Source organism: Neodiprion lecontei, chromosome 2 (assembly GCF_021901455.1).
Source record: "Neodiprion lecontei isolate iyNeoLeco1 chromosome 2, iyNeoLeco1.1, whole genome shotgun sequence".
In the NCBI taxonomy this organism is placed as follows: domain Eukaryota; kingdom Metazoa; phylum Arthropoda; class Insecta; order Hymenoptera; family Diprionidae; genus Neodiprion; species Neodiprion lecontei.
This window is the reverse complement of record NC_060261.1, coordinates 24,843,393-24,865,050: the sequence shown is the minus strand read 5'-3', so window position 1 is coordinate 24,865,050 and position 21,658 is coordinate 24,843,393. Positions and strand designations below refer to the sequence as shown.

General features: G+C 35.6%; 1 protein-coding gene across 4 annotated transcripts in view; it reads right to left on the bottom strand.

The window, feature by feature from the left end:
• The window catches only part of LOC107219789 (endothelin-converting enzyme 1-like), a 45,225-nt gene that overhangs the window by 6,866 nt on the left and 16,701 nt on the right, over positions 1 to 21,658 (bottom strand). For 3 of the 4 annotated variants that reach the window (XM_015658123.2, XM_046730620.1, XM_046730619.1), the window contains 12 exons: positions 19,680 to 19,925; positions 15,527 to 15,732; positions 14,527 to 14,703; positions 13,797 to 13,895; positions 13,125 to 13,269; positions 12,658 to 12,872; positions 10,538 to 10,714; positions 8,641 to 8,803; positions 7,597 to 7,645; positions 6,979 to 7,046; positions 3,087 to 3,223; positions 2,703 to 2,870 (listed from right to left, as the gene is read on the bottom strand). In XM_015658123.2, the coding sequence (XP_015513609.1) occupies positions 2,703 to 2,870; positions 3,087 to 3,223; positions 6,979 to 7,046; positions 7,597 to 7,645; positions 8,641 to 8,803; positions 10,538 to 10,714; positions 12,658 to 12,872; positions 13,125 to 13,269; positions 13,797 to 13,895; positions 14,527 to 14,703; positions 15,527 to 15,732; positions 19,680 to 19,925 (1,850 nt within the window). Of the gene's footprint in view, positions 1 to 2,702; positions 2,871 to 3,086; positions 3,224 to 6,378; positions 6,549 to 6,978; positions 7,047 to 7,596; positions 7,646 to 8,640; positions 8,804 to 10,537; positions 10,715 to 12,657; positions 12,873 to 13,124; positions 13,270 to 13,796; positions 13,896 to 14,526; positions 14,704 to 15,526; positions 15,733 to 19,679; positions 19,926 to 21,658 lie in introns of those variants that run through there. The other variant, XM_046730621.1, reaches the window with a different exon arrangement.

Here is a 21,658-nt window from a genome sequence, read left to right as displayed (position 1 = left end):
GTTTGACACTCCCCTTGTCAGTAGTGGTTTAAAAGTAGTGTCATAGATATCACCCCAATCTATAATACCTGCAATGCTACGAAAAAGCCCGTAATAAATTTGTAACAGTTGATTTCTAGATAGTACTTGCCTGAGTCTGTAGAAAACATATACTAGATACTTCGTTCTGTTGACTATGCTATTAACATAACAATCCCACTTAATATTAGAATCGAAAGTTTCACCTAGGTATCTACAGCTAATTGTAAGTACTCTCTTCAACTGACTACCATTAAGTAATATATCCAGTTTTTCAGGCACAGGGTCTATATCTTTTCCAAAGGTGACATAGACAGATCTTTTTAGACTTAATATAAGTTTGTTTTGGTAGAGCCAGGCGAAAATATGATCTAGTTTGCTGGACATTCGGACTGACAGTTCTATCCATGATTGTACATTCATTGGTACAACTGAAGAACGGTAGTGTTCTCAATATTGAGCCCTTGGGAACTCCTGAATTTGTATATACTGGTTGACTTTTAACACCATTTACCTTTGCAACTTGAGGTCTATCTTGTATATAACTTTTAACAAGTTTTAGAGATATACCCGTTATGCCCGAATGCCGTAATTTGCAGAGTAGGATTTGGTGATCAACAGAATCATAAGCCTTTGAGTAGTCGAGAAATACAACTATGTACAACTGTTATGGATGATTGAACGTATTTTGGTTCTTTCCATTTAAAGGATAGATACACCGGAAGGGTAGTTATAATTTGGTATATTCTGGATTCGATGAGGACGTTAGCAGGGTACTAATTGAATGATACTGTTCAATGAATGTAGTGTGTCTAATGGTAAAAACATTGAATGATTTATTTACCAAGTTGGAGTTTATTGTAAAACATCAAAATTCGAAAACATGATCTTTCCAATATTTAAATCTCCGGTTTCTCTTATTCCACTGATTGTCAGTTGAACAATTAATCATTTCATGTAACATAGTATGGTTTACGCGTCTTTTTTTTTGCCTGCGTTTATGCGTACGTAAAGTGATCTTTGTTACGACAGTACGAAAAAAAGAGCATCGGAGTACGTAAAAGTGCACTTTGGTACTTAGAAGTGCTCTTCATATACTACGCTGTAAATTTTTTTTTTGAAAAACCATACTTTTGTTGCATAAAGTATCGTGTGCACTATGTAGTCCAATGAATAGGAGTTTTTGCCCTACAAAAGGTAGTGTAGCAGTGATTTTATACATATTATTTAGTTCCAGGCCCCGATGAAAAACCCAAGCTTTCGACCTTGGGAGGGTTTAGCTACGTCCGCCATCTTGGATTAAAGATACAAAAAAATGTCTTTTTTTTCAAAATAACTCCTGAATGATTGATTCTACGACAAAAATTCAAAGTCAACTCATTTAAACACCACCACAAGGTAAAGAAAGCGGCGTGTTTTTTTTTTTTTTCTTTTTTTGTTGTATCCGCAGTAGGCTTTATCCAACAGATGTTCTCGTTTTTTGCTCATATTCAATGATTTATACGAGGTTGAAATTCGTAACGTTATCGTAACGAAACATTTGGGAAAAAATCACTATTTTCTTAATTTTATTTTTTATTTTTTGAACGGACTCTAATTTCTTTCTAATATAAATCTAAAGAAATTTCTTTAGGGTCGGCAACGCTGCGGGAGTAGGTAATACAGTTTCATGCGTTTCTCAGTACCAACTACAAAACGTGCTTATTCCAATTCGTAATTGTTATATATTTACAAAGATAGTGATGTAATTGTAATAGGTCGAAAAGACAAGAAAAAAAGTTACCGGGAGGGATTTTAACCGGCAATCCACCGCTCACTAACCCGTCTACTTATCTGTTACGCCACGGCACTGTTTGAACTTCGCCGCACGTACAAAAGATTTAAACTAACTCGGATTCTTCAAAGTCGATTTTCTCGAAAAGGGCTACGTAATGGGTGTTTTAGCTTTAACGACTTGAAGTCCAGTTCATCGCCAACACTTACCACAAATTTCGTTAGAATCGGCGTCGGAGAATTTACAAATGTACACTTGGGGACAATGAATCTGAGACGGCTTATTTTTTACACTAGACAGTTACGTTGGCAACACAGAGAAATCTACAGCGCCATAGTCGGCCAAGCGCGAAACTAACTCAATCTCAAACTTAACATAACCCATGACCGTCGAATCTAACCTTGAAATACCGCGGGTATAATGACTTGTTGGATTGACACGTCAATTCTACGTCTCAGATTCATTGTCCTCAAGTGTACAGAGCACTTGGGCTCATATATAAACTATCGATTGGAAACGCACTGCGATGCAGTTTACGACGTTTATTTAAAGTTTTATAGAAATTACTGTCAAACGAATCAAATACTAAAAACAAAATTCTAAAAATACTTTAGTGGGAAAAAATCTGATGACATACAAAGAATCCATTTTACGAAGAAAAGAAAGAGGAAACGGCAAAAGATTTTCGTTGGTTTTCGTATTAATAAGTACCGCCAAAAAGATGATTAGTTTATTGAGATGTGCCAATTTATAGGTAAACTTGACGTGTATTTAACGTGGATTTGTTTAGCTGGAAAATATTATTTTAATGCTGTCTAATCAAATATTGCAAAGAGAACGCGAAAATTTCAGATTCGTTACCAGATGCATTCTATGCCTCAAATTTAGAGAAGGAATTCAAGTTTTTTACCTGTGCGAAGCCCAGGAAGAATAATTGGTCCTGGGTGTACTCCGTCAATCCTGGCAGGGCTTGCTGACGACTCGGGTTCCGCATGGTTAAACGTTTATAAGCACGATAAGCTTCTCTTATTCCGCCGTTGTCTGCTATATTCTCTCCTTGGGTATTCAATCCGTTAACCTACAAGCATTTAAATAACTAAGGTGTAATTCCGTTTCGTATGTACTTTGCTCAACGGTAACTATCAGTTATTTCTTGCTCCTATCATATGTATAGGTGTTATACCACGAACAGATTGAAATTTATCTCGGGCATACAAAGTTTATTTCATTTATTTGACAAAGCATTAACGTCGGCTTTCAAGTCAACTGAATTAATAAGACTGACGAGACTCACCGTATAATGATCGCCCAATTCCGGTACATGGTAGTTGCTGTATTGTTTTATTATGCATTCTACCTTCTCGTGGTAGTGGATTAGTGTTTCATTACTCCACCATTGCCTCAGATTTCCGTTTTCGTCGTATCTGCGACCTGCAACCATACGTATGCATTGGTTTGTTTAATGATTAAACGTATTTACCTGTAAGGACGGTTCTATTGGAATTGAATGTAGAGTCTCTTCTAACGAGATCACAAAGTGGTCCCCCTACTCCATGCCCATGGTGGCCACTGGTCAAGGATAACCGGAAATTTAGGGAAAAATTGGGACATTTTTTTGAAATCTTCAGTGGCCACCACAATGCCGGATGACGCCACGAGGTTTAAGGTTAACAAATAAAATAATTGTTTCTTACTATAATAAATTATATCCATCGGGCGCTCTCTGACTTCCTTTCGTTAAAGTCCTGCCGCAACCAAAGGGTTATACGGGATTCGGGTGGGACTGATATCTTCGGAAGAGGCTTTACATACAATTGCGATAGAACTTCACTTATAGGCAAGTTCGTCTAATCGTTGAATTGTAGTTCATGCCTCTTCCTCGAGATCACAAGGTAGATCTTTAAAGAATGTTACGGCAGATAATCGGTTACGGTAAATATGAGATAATAAGTCAGATGAAAGAGACATAACGCAAACAAAGGTTCATTTTGTAAATGAGTATTTGTTTCTTGGATATGCAGGTCAGTGAAAAAAAACGTCAATATGTTAACGCTTCGACCCGGGTGGGGGGGGCCCTCCTCAGAACGAATTTTTTTTAATAATCTGGTGCGAGAATTTTTTGGATAATAAAACTTGATACGGACATGACGATGAAACAGATTTACAGAATAAAAATTAGATGACCGTCCTTCCTTGCCAGTAAATTTGATCCAAGATGCGTGCTTGGGACTTTCGTATTGCACTGTATAATTGTAATGTAGCAGTGTATTTTAAAATTTTATTCTGCAAATCTGTTTCATCATCATGTCCATATCAAGTTTTATTATCCAAAAAATTATCGCACCAGATTATTAAAACAATTCGTTCTGAGGAGGGTCCCCACCCGGGCCGAAACGTTAACAAATTGACGTTTTTTTTTTCACTGACCTGCATATCCAAGAAACAAATGCTTATTCGTCATTATCAAGGTCAAGAAAATCATATTCATTTCTTTTGTAAACTTGAGATAGTTTTGCCGATTAAATCATTATCGTTCGTCAAATTTAAGTCGAAAAATTTTACGAAAGTTTCTGAGTTTTTTTCCATCCCGCTGTTAGGCGGATGGTATCAATGTTTATATCCTTTCGCTTTGTTGCTGAGATGCACGTTGTGCACTTTAAGTTGAAAACACCTCGGTATCAATACCATATTTTTGTCAAATAATTTTGATCCAGCGAACTGAGTGTCTGACAGAAAAGGGCATGATCTGCCATGCACCGATTGCTATGAAACTTATGTCACGTGTAGGCCATGACTCGAACTTCAATTGCTCGAAACAGCAACTCCAGATAGACAGCCGTTTCCGAAAATATAATTTGAAAAATCTGAGCGTGTTCATACTGCTCGAATGTTTATTGTCCAACAAGCACGTCCATGGCGCAGTGAAGAAAAGCTTATTAATCACGAATATGCCGGTTCACGTTTCACTGGGATGACTTTTTTCAATCTTCCAATCCGTTTTCAATTCTTGCATTGCTCACATTGTAGACTTATGGAAATCACCTCAACAGATCAACATTAAATGCATATTTTCTTTCCAAAAATAATTATAATTTTTTTTGGATTTATTATGTGAAATTTAAAAAGAATTATTATCAATGTCTTTCATTTATTTTGTAATGAATACAGTACAGAAGAGTAAAATTTAATTGTTTGAAGCATGACCTTTAGAATCAGTCTAGCAAGATCCAGGGTGATACGCGTAGTAAAAACACAGAAAACCATCGGTATCTCGAACACCTCACGAATGCGGGGTTCTTGAAGGCATAGGGAGTTTTCAGTACATCGACTGGAAAGCAAATTGCGTTGAAATTTATTAAAAGTGTAATTTCGGTGGAAAGTTGGGCGGTGAATCATGCCTATCGCAGTACATTAGCAAAAGCTAGTGCAGACAATTGATGATGCACAATCGAATGTATTTTTATACATTCTTCGCACGAAGTGATTTCCTGTTGTTGTTTGATCAGGTATGAACAATTTTATATGTGTTTGATGAAATTTTTTACTTGACGATAAAAGTAAATGTCACAAGGCTGGACGAGTGGCATACATTTCGGGGGAATGGCCTTTATGGTGCACGTTGGCAGATCATCATCGTCTTGGGAAATTTCGTCATACAGCCCCGAATTGATTTAAGAACCAATCTAGTAGTAGCAGGACTACAACTTATTATAGAAACGATACCCTCTCGTCCGGCGAGGCGCTGCAGCGGTGTTCCATCTAGGCCCTGATTGGTGGACTTCAATCAGCTCTAACTCGAACACCGTTGCTCTAAAAAAAAATTGTCAAGAGTAATTTTAGTCTTTTTTTGCGAGAAATCCGTAAGTGTCCGGTGTTCCCCGCATACTGAAACACCTTGTATGTGGAAAATGTAGATGCTCGTTGATATCAATAAATAAATAATTTCAGTACACTCTCATGGATATACAGAGGTATATAAAAAATACAATAAATGAAGAAGACTGCGATTTAGATTCTATTTGAGGTTATAATACACTTTCGACAACTTCATATAAAATTTTGTTTCGAATTTTAATGAATGACACATATATATGAGAGAGCAGCCACGATTTATCGATCAAATCTAAAGAACTTTGACCATAATGATATACTCAAATATATAAATGGTATAAAATATTACTTACCCGCCGACTGTCACTTCGTGTGTTTCGGCTACGGCGGAATTTTCATTTTTATTGAAAAACTTTGCCACCATACCCACACCAATTTTTGGCACATTGTTTTGGTTGCCTTTTGGAAACCAATGCCGGTATTAATTTCGCAAAAATATTTACACCAAGAATAGTTACAGACAGATTTGGATCGCGTGTAAATAGCATGGGCTATTATGGCACGGGTCAACGTGTCTTTGGGACGAGCTATGGAGGAAAATCCGAATTTAGGATAGAATTTGAAATTCGCCCAATTAGCTTTGAATTCTATTCCCAACAGAGCTGTTCAGATTTTCGCCATCATAGAGTTCAAACGTTTACATAAATTTCGTACGAGTCGAGCGACTTATTACGTTATTTTTATTACTTATACAAAGCGCTTATACCAGAGGTCAGTCGAACTTGCATTTTGTTTCGAACCGCAAACAAGATAGCCGGAAGCCAAAAGCACTAATGAACATTACTATACATAGACATCATTATTGCATCATATTGTCACACAGCAGCCTTGTTCTAAGGTTGTAAATGAGCAGCCATTTTGATAACTAGAAATAAAAATAGTAAGTGTTGAGAATATTTCTGCCTATGATCTCGGTTTTCTTTGTCCATCAATTTTAATTCCACAATATCCAAACTTCTGTAGAGATCAATTTTGTTTTCTTTATCTTCAGATAATGAACCAGATTCCTTGAGTTATTCTGTTATAGGAGTACAAAACATTTCTAGCCCAAATCCGGTGCCGCTTGCACGGCACAAAATAAAAGAATGGAGCTCCAGTTAGAGAGCGCACGACGAATGAAATTCATTATTAAAATAAGTTTATTTACTAACTTTAAATCTTGTGGCACTATCTGGCTTGGAGTAGGGGGACTATCTCGTGATCTCGGGGACGAGGCAAGACGTACACACAATTGTATTAATTATTATATTGAAGCTAATTTAAACGGCTACCACCGTTTTTATAATTTGATTTACCTTGGTCGTCAAAGCCGTGCGTCAATTCGTGACCCATTATGGCTCCCATCGCTCCATAATTAATTGATCTAAGTGAAGAAAAGTATCGGGGTTATATTATTATTGACGTGAGACACCTAAAATTGAGTTTTCGTACATGAGTGTGCGTAAAGGACGCGGTTTTGTTCGTTACGCAGGCGTAAGATTTCACAGGCTCGTGTTTCATCCCACTTCACGCCCTTGTAACGAAAACTGCTATTTAAATATAGTATTTGGGCGGAAAAAATCCTGTATACATTTTTTTGATAAACTCATAATTTTGAAAGACTACAACAATAAAAAAAGGTTGCAAGTTTTAGAAATAAATAAATTATAGTTTCATTCGGAAAATGATGTTTGTTTTTTATAAAACTTTTTGCATTTTTCATAAAAAAAATGAATGTGGATTTTCTGAATATTCCCAAAAAATGTTGAAAAATATTTATAACATCTATTATATGTTTCAAAAATAACAGTTTCACAAAGCATTTCATCCATCGGTACAGCATGACGGTTATTCTATCAGTAAATTTGACCTAGTGATTGGAAACACTTAAATTATTTTACTTAACTTTAACAACTTGAAAATTTTCAACTCACTCTATTCCGTTACCATAGAATGGTGGATGCAAAATGCCAGCAGGAAATGCTGAAATTAAAGAATGATTCAGGTAAACCAGAATTGGAAATTGAGAAACCTTTCCAGGCAGCAAAAACCAAGGAAATATTTAGAAAACATTTCAATTTGGTTTTCATATCTTATTTGATAATTTAAAAATGATATTTTGAAGATATCAGGCATCTATTGTATATCACTAATCAACACAAAGAACCGTCTAGAGATGTTCTATGGATGTACCGTGGAAAACGATAGAGACCAAGAGACCGAATTCGGGTGGTGAGGGTAGGCCTGTATATGGCAGTCACCTGGCAGTGCTATCACTGATCTCTATATTAACTCGATGGCTGACTCCAATGCTTGCAGCACACAGAAGCTTGAACTAACAGGTCACGAGGGTGGTAGCCTATCAGGAACAGATCAAGTCATGTGGTTCTGTCACTTTAACCAATGACATACACAGCGAACCACGTGATTCGTTAGTTCCATGGAGGCTATTGAAGCGCTGGTGTCGTTTTCGTCTGCTTCTAATAGACTCAAGCCGAGGATGCTGTAGTCAGCCATTCGGTTAATATAGATATCAGTGAGCGCTGCTAAGTGTAGAATACTTGCGCAATGCGGTATTGCACAATCAAATAATTAAAATTAATTCGAGTTTCTCTTCCTACCTTGAAACAGATGAATGTGGAGATGCGTAGTGTCGGATTGCGCAAGTATTCTACGCTTAGCAGCGCCGCCAAGCGGTTGCAATATATTGGCCCACCTGAAACTACGGGCTTCGGTAGGAGATTGGTCTCCGGGTCTTCTTGATATGGTACCTGGCTTTGGAGTGATTCATCTCCTCAAAATGTCAGGGTATAATATTTTCACGGTTTTTGCTTTTTGGGTAGATTCGTTATAAAAGCGATGTTTATATTCATGCCATGACATTATACTCTTTAATTGAAAGAGTTTACGGCAATCGTGAAGTTTCATTCGATACTATTTTATTAAATGGTCCATGAATTATATTATTTATTACTTACTGACGGAATTTAAGATAGCGCTATAAAATGCGTTCACGGTGGTTCCGGTTGAAATCCACCTATTTTTATCAGGCTCCTTTCTCAAACTATTTAAACTCTTCCGTACGCCAATATTGGTCAGTTTCAAGAACGTCTCAAAAAGCCTCTTGTCCACCACTTCAGCCTGATGCAACAAAAAAACAATATCATTCAATCACAACTAAAATTACAGTAATCGATGCATGAATTCGAACAGCCCATCTTCGTGGATTGAAAACAAGCCGGAAAATAGTATATTTCGCGATACTTTTAATGAAAAAAGAAAAGGTATAGGTTTATTGGTAGAGAGAGAGGGAAAAAAAGTTTTCAAAAAATTTGCTACGTCCTCAGTCTCTCTTCGTACTCACAACTTATTCTTCGTTCTTTCTATCTAGTAGACTTTCCATTTCACCCAACTATCTCCTCTCGTTCCCGGAACCCTAATCATGTATTCCGTTCTTTGCATTCGCCAACGCTTCATTCCGCTCTCCCTATATACTCACTATTAAGTCATATATCATTTAGTCAATATGTAAATTCACCTCTCTTCCCTTTTTCCTCCTCCACATTTTCTCACTGTACTCTTCATATTTTTAACAATAAATCAATCACACACTCAAACATTCAACTCCTCAATGCGCACGTGCGCATAGTCGACTGGTAACGAACTCGAAATAGGCCGTGATAACATCACGCCTGGGTATGGATGCGGTCATCGATATCCGCTCGTCGCGATCACAATCATCCATCCCGTAACAAATTCATAAAGAAATTTGTAAATTTATTTTGATATAAATAAACAAACTTAGAAAAACATGATCATTCATTTAGAAAAAGTAATAATAAGGAAACAAGCCGGAAAAACAGTTTTTTCGCGACACTTTTCACCACCAGGAGAAGGGAAAAGTCTGTTGGTATGTCCGACAAACTGCCGCGATTATTTCAAAAACAGCCGGGTGAAAAATCTGTAACAGATAGGACTTTACAGCCAAATGAAAAATTTTTAAAAGAAAACTAGGAAAAAAAAATTCTGAAAAACAAAAAATTAAAAATTCCTTTTTTATATAAATGTATAAACAGGGAAAAATATAATCATTTACTTAGAAAAAGTCATAAGTAAGAAAAGGTATAGGTCTCTAGATTAAACATTGAGAACCAATTAATTTCCGGTAAAACCGGAAGTTTAAATTAAACGCGACATGGCGATTTCTCATGCCCATCATTTGATCACACAATCCTGTAAGTTTCAAATTTTTTCATCGAGCTGTTTCCGAGACCATCGTGGGAATTTGTGAGACACACTGACAGACCGACAGACCGACATTTTCTAAGAACCAGTCTTTCGGATTTAAGAGGTTCTAAAACGTAAAGATTAGACGAAATTAAAAAAGTGATTTTCGATTGAAACCAATATTTTTTTTATGTCACCAAAGATGATGAAAAGTAAAAATTCGAACTGTATATGATATCACATTCAAATGATGAGCATAAAAAATTGCCATGTCCTGTTTTCTTCGAACGTACGTTACTAGCGAACATAATTTATAAAACTAGAAATAGTCAGACACAGTTCATACGACGTTGAGAGAAAATTTGATATAAATTGCTATTAAACTAATAAAATGATGCAATAAGAAAAAATTTCATGAAAAGAGAAAGTTTTAACGACAGAAGATTTTGATCGTACTTGATGGTACTACTAGTACATTAATTGGTTTGTTTAGTAATGTAAAGTAACGCGAAAAACACTATTTTGACGTTTTGCTTCTAACTAATAATGAAACTAACCAGCTGCTTAACTATTCAGTTTACACATTCAATCTAGACGAGCTGATAGATAATACAAAATCCTAATGAATAAGAATGCACTATCACTTACGCCATTATAAAATTCATTCAGACGGTCTGGATTGGTTATCCATTCCGGGAAGCCGACAAATGGTCTTATCGCTGCTAATTTCTTGTGGGCTGTGGCTCTTGTACCTGCATCCATCCAGTCCAGCTCCGCGACCATTTCATCGAATGCGTCTTTAATGTCCGAGAGCATTTCTAATGCCTTAAAAATCCCAAATTTAATACATAAAACGATACTCATAAGTCGATGATTCACTCGTCTTCGTCTCGGGCGTCTTCGGCACCCTTAACTCCAAGTTGTACATCATCATCTGACCGTCTGTAGAAATAGTAATTAATTAAGGATATACTGGCTATACATTCTCAACGAAAAGTGAGTTTCGTCGACAATATTGAATACTTTGTGATAAGATAAAAATCGAAAAAAATCAGCCACAATAAAGGTGATAAGAATATTAAATTTGAACAATAATAATGCCTAAAAGTTATCAAATAATTATTTAAACAGAACGTCGTTTAACAAATTTTTAGGCAGTTTTTTTTTGTCATGTCAAATGAATTCGTTGATTTTTCTGAATGCGGATGAATTTTTAAAGAATCTTCTCATTCTTTTGAAATTTCTGTTTTCGAAAATTTGTAAAGGCTGTATTTGCGACCCTATTCGTTCAATGCCCCGGAAACTTATTAATTGTAATGTACAATGTTTTTACGAAAACGTATCCAAAATTCACGATTTTTCCTCCATTTTTCAAAATTTTAAATTTTTGAAAATGGAAATTTCAAAATAATGAGGAAATTCTTTAAATCTTCATGTGTGTTCAAAAAAATTCTCAATTTTATTTCACATGGCAGAATAAAAAATTCACGAAAAATTTGTTGAATAATGTTTTGTTTAAACAATTTATTTATAACTTTTGGGTATTATTATTATTATTCGAATTTAATTTTCTTATTGCCTTTATTATGGTTGATTTTTCCGACTTTTATCTCATCATAAAGTATTCGATATTGTCGACAAGACACACTTTCGGTTGAGGATGTATAGCCAGTACATCTTTCAGCACCAACCATTTTTGAAATCTACCGAAGCGCTTTGAAATAGTAATATATATCACTCACTTGTGAAATAAACACATTGCGTTATTTGGGTTAGGTTAGGATTCTGGTAATTATTTAAATGCAGAATAATAATGCTGAATCAGTGCGTGAAATCAAATTTATCGTTCAATTTATGAATAATCCGAGCAGTAAAAAATGAACTTTCGATTCATTTTTGACAAATGATCACAGCAATACTTAATCGAACTCGTTTCAATAATTTGTTACGGAAGTAATTGAATTTTCTTCAATTTTACATTGCGAAAGTAATTGGTGATTGAAATTTTTAAAATTACACATTATCAAAGTAATTTGTAGCTGAATATATAATCAATTTAAAAATGTACTTAAAAACTTGCAACATTCCTTATAACCCAAGTAGCATACAGTTTACTAATATTTGAACTACTGGCGGTAAAATATCAAGCCAACTAATTCCAAGACATGGATAAAAAGGGCTATATGAAGCTAATAGTGAAGTACGTATACGTATCAGATCAACCATAAGTCCACAATTGCCCGCTACATCGTCAACTACAGAGTCAATAGCACAGAAGTAATGATCTCGCAATTAATGCCGTAATTAAAAAGCAGTGACGGGAAACTTTCCAATTTTAATATTGAGGAGATGTTGTTGGTCCTCTCATGAATAGTGCAATGACACGTACTATATTGCAATCTTTTTTCTTTGTTAACTGTCTTTTTATAGCGACATTTTCGAAGACATTCGTGGACACAGCATTGGCTGTATCGGCTTATTGGTAATTACTATACCATGGCCTCAGGAAACTGACAGTCAGCATTTTACCAACTTTTTACCAAATTTATTTTTGTTGATTTTATGCCAGCTTTAAATAGTCAAATCATAATCGACACCCCCACAAATACGGCATCTAGAATTTGGCTTGAGATAAATTCATAAAAATGACTAGATTTTACAGTGAACTTGAACTACTTATTTCGTGTTTGTTGTCTGGGAATAAAAAACGATGATTCCATTTAGCAAAAATGTGAAGTCAATGAGAAAGAGAAAATCTATAATAATACCTTCTCTCTGGAGTGTTCGTTGAAATGTCGTTGTATATATAAGTAACTGAGGGCCATTCCAAAATTAGAATTCACGTTTCCAGTACACCCTTTCCATCTTGCAGTCTTCTCCTTCAGTCCAAACAGTTTTTGAGAAAATTCGAATCCAAGATCACGGAATTTTTGTAGCGTCAGTGGCGCAACTGTTGAATACACACCCCACCATGCGTACCTTGCTGAAAAGATATTCCAACATCAAGGAGCAAGTTGAAACTCATTGTCAGTAAGAGACATAGGGAGTTAGCGAAACGTACCAAAACTCTTTGAACATTTAAAATTTGTAATGTTGTGAGATTATCGCAAATTGCAATATATACCGTATGCAGAATTTTTCTTTATGAAAATTTTTCACGAGCATCATATCCATTTATTCTAATCCAAATAGTGTACGAATCATCTAACAACGTATAAAAAAATTACAATGTCACCTAAAGTTGCTGGGGGTATATTTGCCAATAAGCCTGGCAGCTTTCGAAGGTACTCCAAGTCCATGACAATGATCCGGTCCACGTCATTGTTTATTGTAACATTTGTATTATTGAAAACAGCACCCAAGTACGTTGTCCAATTCCACTGAAACCGTTGTAGGTATAATTATTCCTTTATTTTAATATGAATAATAGACAGTCAGACTGGGGAGATTCGTGTTTTCAGGCAATTTTTATAAAATTTTCTGTCACATGGCTGCATTATACATTTCAGCAGAAGCGAAAGGTTAATCACTGTTATAATCTGTCGTACCGTATGCCTCGTAGTCGTTACGTAATCATTGTTATCCCTTGCAATATCATATAATTTTTCTAATCGTCGTAATCGTTGCGATATTTTTGTAATCGCTATAATCTTTGTAATCTACGTATTTACGTTGTAATTCTAGCACTCTTTTTGTAATCCTCTTACCCTGTGTAATCACTTTGTAATCCGTATAATTTTTCATCCTTCGCAATCTATTCGCCATGCTCTGTTATGAACTAGTATCAACTTGATATACTTGTAATCGTAATTGTGATTACCCCCCCCCCCCCCCCCTCAAATAGAAGGAAAAATATAACCAACTTTATCAAAGAAAATACTACATACTATAAAGTATACATTCATACCTGCTGAGCATACAGATCCGTCAGACGCTGCAGTTCGGTGACTGTAATATCGTGAAATAAGTGATTTACGCTTCTCCTTTGTTCTGGTGTTGTCACAATCTGGTAGAATGAGAAGATACACATTTTGTTAGCAATGAGCTTGTATTATTTCCGAAAATTGCAAAATACATCTCAGAAAGTTGAAAATTGAAAGTAGAAAAAAGAACGTGTTGACGGGTTTCGGGAAGCAAATGACTAATGATATACACATGGATTGTCTTTTTGGTTTTACGATATTTATCCATTTGTAGTATCATAGAAGTCAGTTTTGATTTTTGTAATATAATTAGCAGAACATAGGGATATGAAAAAGAGTTTGAAGATTATCAACGGAAGTTGACCACCAGTATTATTAATAAAAATTATTTTACCTATTATGTAAGTTAGGATTAACTTGGAGTTCATCAATCAATAATAAATAGTAAAATTGCATGTACAGTAAATTTTTGTCTGGGTATTATGTGATTTATTGATACAGAGGACAGTTTAGTAAGATTAAATACGGCTATCAGCAGAATATCTTGCGCTCAGTTTTTTTAACCTTACAATTCCTAGTCAATGACTATTGTTTTCCGCATAGATGAGCGCGGGAGTTCAATGACCCGCGGAACGTTGCAATAAACCGATTTTTAAATTAAAGAATGGTTTGGAGTGATTGAATAAGAATTATATTGAAATCAACGACTTTCACCTTCGCAATTTCAGTACTGAATCCTATCAGTTCGTTAGCAAATGCAGCACTCTTGTTGCCAGCGCCAGCCAACTCCATCATCGATGTTACATACTTTCTATATTCCTTCAACTCCGATTGGAAACGTGAAGGCTCCAAAAGATATCTTTCGCTAAAGCCAGGGGAAACCTGTTCCATCTTTGTTAAAAAATACAAAACACATGAATTTTATTCTCAATTAACATTTCGAAAGTATTTGGCCTTTAAGCCTTTCGTATATACATTTTTCCTTACGTGCGGTTTACTTTAAGTTTTGCATACATGGGCTTTAGGGTCGCTGATTACGAATTTGAACTCGATATTCGAAAATTCAAGATGGCGGATCCAATATGCCGGACAAAGTAAAACATCAATAAGAAATTTTTTTTACGAGTATTAAGTTTGTGTAAAAATTGGTGTTCGGATTTTCATGGTAGATTAACCGAAAATGCTGTTTTGTGGAAAAGTACGAATTTTTATCATTTGCTTACACATGCTATTTTTGCAATAAATAAATTTAATATTTTTTTTCAAACTTATAAATATTTTAGAGACCATGTGGAACTACAAAACTCTGAAGCTATTACCAAAAAAGTAGTTTAATAAAACGTTGCAAAAAAAGGTGGGACGCTGGGCATCCCAGCATGAATTAAAGGGTTAAGCACGTATATCAAGCTTCACATGGGGAAAAAATTATAGAATAATAATTGATGCGGAAGTCAATTATCGTACTATAAGTTCTCATGGGTAGTTGTAACGACGACTTATATAGGTACGGTATTCCCTCCGAATAGGGTCCCTCTAAATAAGGCCGCTTCACCTAATCCTTGCTTGAGCGCTTCCCCCCTATGTATTTCTGTTTACGGGTGTTTAATCAATTACCCCTGGTTAGGAATACGCAGCCCTGTTTCGAAGTTAAACGAGCGGCCCTATTCCGAGGGTATTCTGTATATTCATGAATTATCAGTATTCCGTGTATTACCGTCATTCGGTTTCTTGTCGTGTCCCTGACATCCTCGTTTATGTAGAAATTTACAAAGAGATTGAGCCCCAATACTCTCTGGACAACTCCGGATAAATTGGCTAAATTCAGAGGTTCGATGTCATTTCCCAGGGGAGGTTCTCTGGGTAAGCCCAATCGAGATAGAACGTCAAATATTGGTTCGAGGCCTAGTTCTTCAACGCTTTCTACGAACAGAAATGGAATATACATATGTCTACAATGCCATGACCCGATTGACACTTGTTAATAGTAGCGTGGATACGAAAATGACACCTACATACATACACACACACACACACACACATATATATAACCCCAGCTTGTATATTTGTATTTTTGCTTTCAATACCATTCTTATGATATACCAGGTGTTCAGTATAGTCAAAAAACTGTGAAAACTATAAAATTAAGAAAGAGAAGTTTAAGATTAATATTTGATATCGACAATTATCAGGACTGTGTGCGTATCAGAATTCTTTGGGTCCGGTCGGGTCAGGAAATATCTATTAGTTTCGGTCGGGTTCCCGAGATGTTTGGGATTCCTGAAAACTGAGGCTGAAGTTAGTAACGCTAACGTAACGAAAGATTGGGGAGAAAATTACTATTTTGCAAATTCATAGTGACTTTGAAGTAGTTAAATTTTCAAAATACGAATACGTTTTGCCTCATTATGATTTACTGAATTTCAGACATTCTTGAAATTGTGAAATAACGATTTTTCGAAACGTTTATCATTATAACATCGTTACTCACTTCAGCCTGATGAAAAGTTTGAGGTTTACGAAAACATCGGGATTCATAAAAATGTTGGGATTTCCGAATACATCGGGGTTCCCAAAATTATCAGTTTGTTCGAAATATTCAAGATTCCCGGATCCCCCGATAAAAGGTGATATACCTTTTTACTGGAAATATTGATGTTATTTGGATATACTATTTACAATTTGCAGTTAGTATGTAGTATTTGGCCAACATTATAAATATTAGATAAGTTGGGTAACCCACATTTCGGGTTTTTCAAAGATTTCTGGTTTCCCGCAGATTCCAAAAATCCAATACAAGCCCGCCCCGAACACGAACTTTTTTCCCGAGATTTCTGGAACCTGCACAGCCCTAACAAGTAGGTACTGAGGAGAAGTTTCTTATCAATAACTAATGTAAGATAATCATATATTGATAAGTTTTGTATTAGAAATGTATCCGCTCAACTTAGAAAAAATAAAAAGCTACGATTAAAAAAAAAGTGGTTCATGGATCAATAATCTGAGATGGCTTCGATTGCACCTCTCGTTAATACCAACAATTCGAATAGTTGGTCTAATTTTAGTGAATATAGCTCATTCTATTGGCAAATGAATTCTGTAAAAATTTTCTGTCAAATACTTTTGCCAAGATGAATATATTTTAAAATAAGTTCTTAGTTAAGACATTGTATTCGGCCATGGAACCTGTAAGTATTGATTTTACAGCAGGCACTCTTCAGTTGAAAGCTACGTAAAATTTTAAACTCGGTTAGTAGTGGATAATTCAGTCATAAGAAAAGAGAGTCAAATCTATTGAAATTAAGCATATGATACGTCGATACGGTATTTTCATGTAAAACGGCGGGATAGCATGATGTCTGAAAAAATATTGATATCTCGGATCTTACCGTCTAAATCCATTGGTTTTTATTTTGTTTCTTTGTACATTGAAGAGACATCTTTTTGGACTGATTCATCTTGATCAATTTCATTTGCGCCTGTTCAGTCATTATTTCATAATTCTCTACACCTAATACATCGTCAAGATTGCGCAAAACTTTATTTCCTAAAATTTTAAGGTTTGTAGAATACCCATTCACCGTCACAACTTAATTATTTCCTAATAATTTATTTTTATTGGGCACATCATGGTTAGCTCACATAGCTTCAAAGAGCGCATTTGATGTTGCCTTGCTACACGATTTCAATGTAGCCGCTACCAATTCACGCCGCGTAGGATCTAAGGTCATGTAGTACTCTTACCTTTACCGACCGAGTAAATTCACCCTTTTTCTTCTTATATTTTATAAACAAATGAACGGAAAAAGTTCAAGTTCCGACGGAGCGTCGTTATTTTGTAGCGGAATTCAGGAACGTTACTCATATCCCGAAAATCGTCAGAAAAATGTGTAGTTTTTTGACACGTGTTACTATTCCCACATTTCCCGCACTTCAGGGGCGAAAAAGTCTGTAGCTTAGGTACTTTGCGCAATTCCGGAAAGAATGAAGAGTAAAATGAGCCATAGTGAGACTGTTGTCATGCAATATTGAGGTCGCTAGACGAGAACTAGGAATTATAATGATTTCGTAAATAAAAAATGCTCTCGCTATCAGCTGAGTGCACGGCCAACCAAGTATACCAAGAACGCTCGTCTAAGAATTTTTTGGTCCCTGAAATACGGAAAATGTGGAAATGGTAACACGTGCGGAATCAAAAAAACCACACATTATTTGACGATTTTCAGGATATTAGTAACTTTCCTGAGAGCTGCTACTAAAAAGCGACGCACCGTCCAAATTTGAACCGTTCCGTTCGTTTGTTTATTTAATATGGGAAGCAAAAGGGTGAGTTTGCTCTGTCGGTAAGAGTAGGAGTACTAAATGACGTTAAAAATAACAAGCAGCCACCGAAAATCCGTCCTTCCTGTATTCTTTTGGGTGCAAGGTAGGGATATAGGTATGGGCGATAAAATGGGGCGATGGGGTTAGTAAAAAATATCGACATCGTATTATCGATTGTTTCAATTCCGTATCATCGAACTATCAATGTTCTTCTGAAAACATCGAAACATCGATTGTTAATGTCGATGGTGAAAACAACCACAAAAATTATAAAAATTCCCGCTACAATTTTAAAAAGAAAGATGGGCGCGAAAATTTGGAATTTTTAACTATCATCACTGTTAAAAATAAGTATAAAATATGAGAATTTAATATAAATTGAGCGAGTTAAAATTAAATTAATTGAATATTCTGATTAATATTGAGATATACAGTAGAAAATAAAGATTCATTATCAAACTCAGTAATGTGTATTTACTTTTTATAGATAAGTTACCGACAGATGTTGCACAGTAATTTAATTTACTCCCAACTTGACGGTATCGATAGTTCAATATTTACCATCGACTATCGATGTATCGACTTAAAAAACATCGATGTTCCCGCAAAAAAAACAGTGATGTATATTGCTCATTCCTAGCGCGAGGTCTGATAGGGTGAGAAAAATCGTGTTTACAGTTTTAGGTGCCTACTTTCTAAATGTACAAAAAAAAAAAATTGATTTTTATTGCAAAAACACGTTATTCGGAGAAGTAGTATTTTTGAATTATAAACGAATGAAAATAATTTGGCCAATTTTTTAGTTTTTGGAAAGGTCCTTCAAGATTCTGAACGACCTTTTCGAAATGCATTTTTATTGAAAAAAGAACGTGCGGATATTTTTATTAGAACAGAAGATATTACCTGGTTTTACATTTTAATTAATATCCATTAAGAAGCATCGTAAAATGTCTTTTTTTTCAATCTGGCGTGATTTTTGCTCATCAATTCAATGATACTGCCGAAAATAAGAGTTTCTCATTACTTAATACATCAACTATCGTGTTACCTTGAAAACGCTACGAAAGTGGATGTATACGACGTCATATCATTATGGCGAAGGTATTATTAGTTAATTTCAATTTTTTCTCGATTATATTAATAACACATTTATTAAAAAATTCCGTTTCGAACCGTATTAGTTATAACTATAACATGTTCCTTTTTCACTTTTCTTATTAATTTACAGAGTCAAATGAAATAAACCAAACTCTGGTTCGTTTAGATTTTTCACTAATTACAATTAAACTAACAATACCACGTGATTTTTGTACAGAAGTGGAAAAAGTAGCATAAAAACGGGACGTTGTCAATTTGGAATAATTTTTTTCTTTCCAACCCAAACTTAGCTATATTCAAAAATTTTAGATTGTAATGCCGGACATCCAAATAATTTTTAAAAAAATTGCTAAATTTACGTCATGCCTAAATAGAAGTTGGTCGAATGCCTGTACATATGGATTGGACTAATTAAGAATAAGAATAATATGTCTATCGTCGCTACTGACCTGTGTCCATGCAAGTTCTGTAGAGTGCCCGGGCTAATTTTACCGGCCTCAGGTCATTTGGAGAGTTATCTTCCTCAAGCAAAACTCTGAGGTTTCTCATGAGCTCTTCTCTCAATAAACTCAGTTGATCCCACGAAGTTTGACTCTGCGGTATGGGATTGTTTTTAGTCCAACCACCGCAGGCGAATCTGTAGAAGTCATCACAAGGCTCAAAGGATCTGTCCATCGACTCTATAACCCGTGCAGCTAGAATTTATGAAGACATGACACGATTAGAGAAGTCAATTTAAGGTGCCGCTAAACAGGCTTGTCTTATTATATTTCGTGACGTCATAAACACTACAGCGCTTCTGGACGTTCAACGTCGAATGAAGTGATTCGACACTAAGTGATTTAACTGGTCCGATCTAAAGGAATAAGGCAATGAAATCTCTTGGTGTCGTGTTGTGCCAGAAAATTTACCTAAATATCACCTGAGAATTTCTTCGTTGAAGCGTGCCATATTTATAAAAAGCTAACTGATGGAACAGGTTTTTCCGGATTACGTGTATGCTTTTATACGTCCCTAACTCCCTTTCGGTAGTGAAATAAATTTTGACATCGTAGAAGCGATGAATATGTAACAAATCGGTCATTCCAATCGTCCATGTTTGATGTGACGTAATTTTATTTATTCATCGTTATTCATAATAAACATTGTCACGATCTATGTTAACGATTGAGTTAGGGATGTACACTTTTATTCAAGCTACGAATTAAAAATTTTCCTTCAAGATTCGTACCCCCGTTTTCGCACACTTTAACGCGGAAATTTCTCCGCTTGTGACGTCACGAAATATACAATATATAATATATATGTATAATCTTACAGGCCAGGCGGCAAATAATGTAAACCGTAAAAAAAACGTTGGCAAAGCTTTTATTGTTTTAAATGGTTTATCAGGGTGTGATTATCAAGAATCTAGCTTTTCCCCACACCCTTAAGGCCCGCGTCGATCTCCGCGAGGCTACAAAGGTACATATTTTTGGTTTTTCGGTAATATCCCGCTTTCTCTTTATCGTACGGCCAAAATAGTCTTATATGAAATTAAAGGTGACAAAATTCTGTACAAAACAGTTCTGTATTATTTTTTCCTGGGACTTATAGTTTCGGAGTAGTAACCGCGCGATGTTGTGCGAGTTTAGACAAATGCAGTAAATATCAATTCTTTCTTACCGAATTTCACTCTTCTCTCGGACTGGTGACTATTTTGTACAGAATTTTGTCACCTTTAATTTCATATAGGACCATTTTGGCCGTACGATAAAGAGAAAACGAGATATTATCGAAAAACCAAAAATGTGTACCTTTGTAGCCTCACGGAGATCGACGCGGGCCTTAAGGGTGTGGGAAAAACCTAGATTCTTGATAATCACACCCTAGTAAACCATTTAAAACAATAAAAGCTTTGCCAACATTTTTTTACGGTTTTGAACGATTTTATCGCCCTGCCGCCTGGCCTATTAACCGCGAAGCTGTCTTTATTACTATGCTGTCGCCTCCTTTTTCCTTTTTCCTAATTCATTGAATTTAATTAGCTTTCATCAGTTTGAATATCGTTCCCTATTTCATTGCTTTTCATTTTATCGTTTGAATTTCGCTTTCGAAATCACGTTTTTTTTTTCAAATTTGATTAAAATTGTCGCTTTGACTCGAATCTATCTTTCATCTGAATTTTTAAATTTAATAGCCAAAATTAGTTTGGATTTATTTGAATTTACTCTCCTCTCTCGAGTCAGGCGGGCGTTTTGCCTCGTCTGCTCCGTCGAAACTATCTGGTGAGATTATTACTGCTCAGCGTGGTCCTTATAGGTATAGTCGGTTTAATCCCTCGGTGTTGTCGCCTCGTCGTAGACGTAGAGATTATCCCGCTCACGTTAACTTGGTTCTTCTATGTTTCTCGATCATGCGTATATTCGATTACGTGTATGCTCGGGTA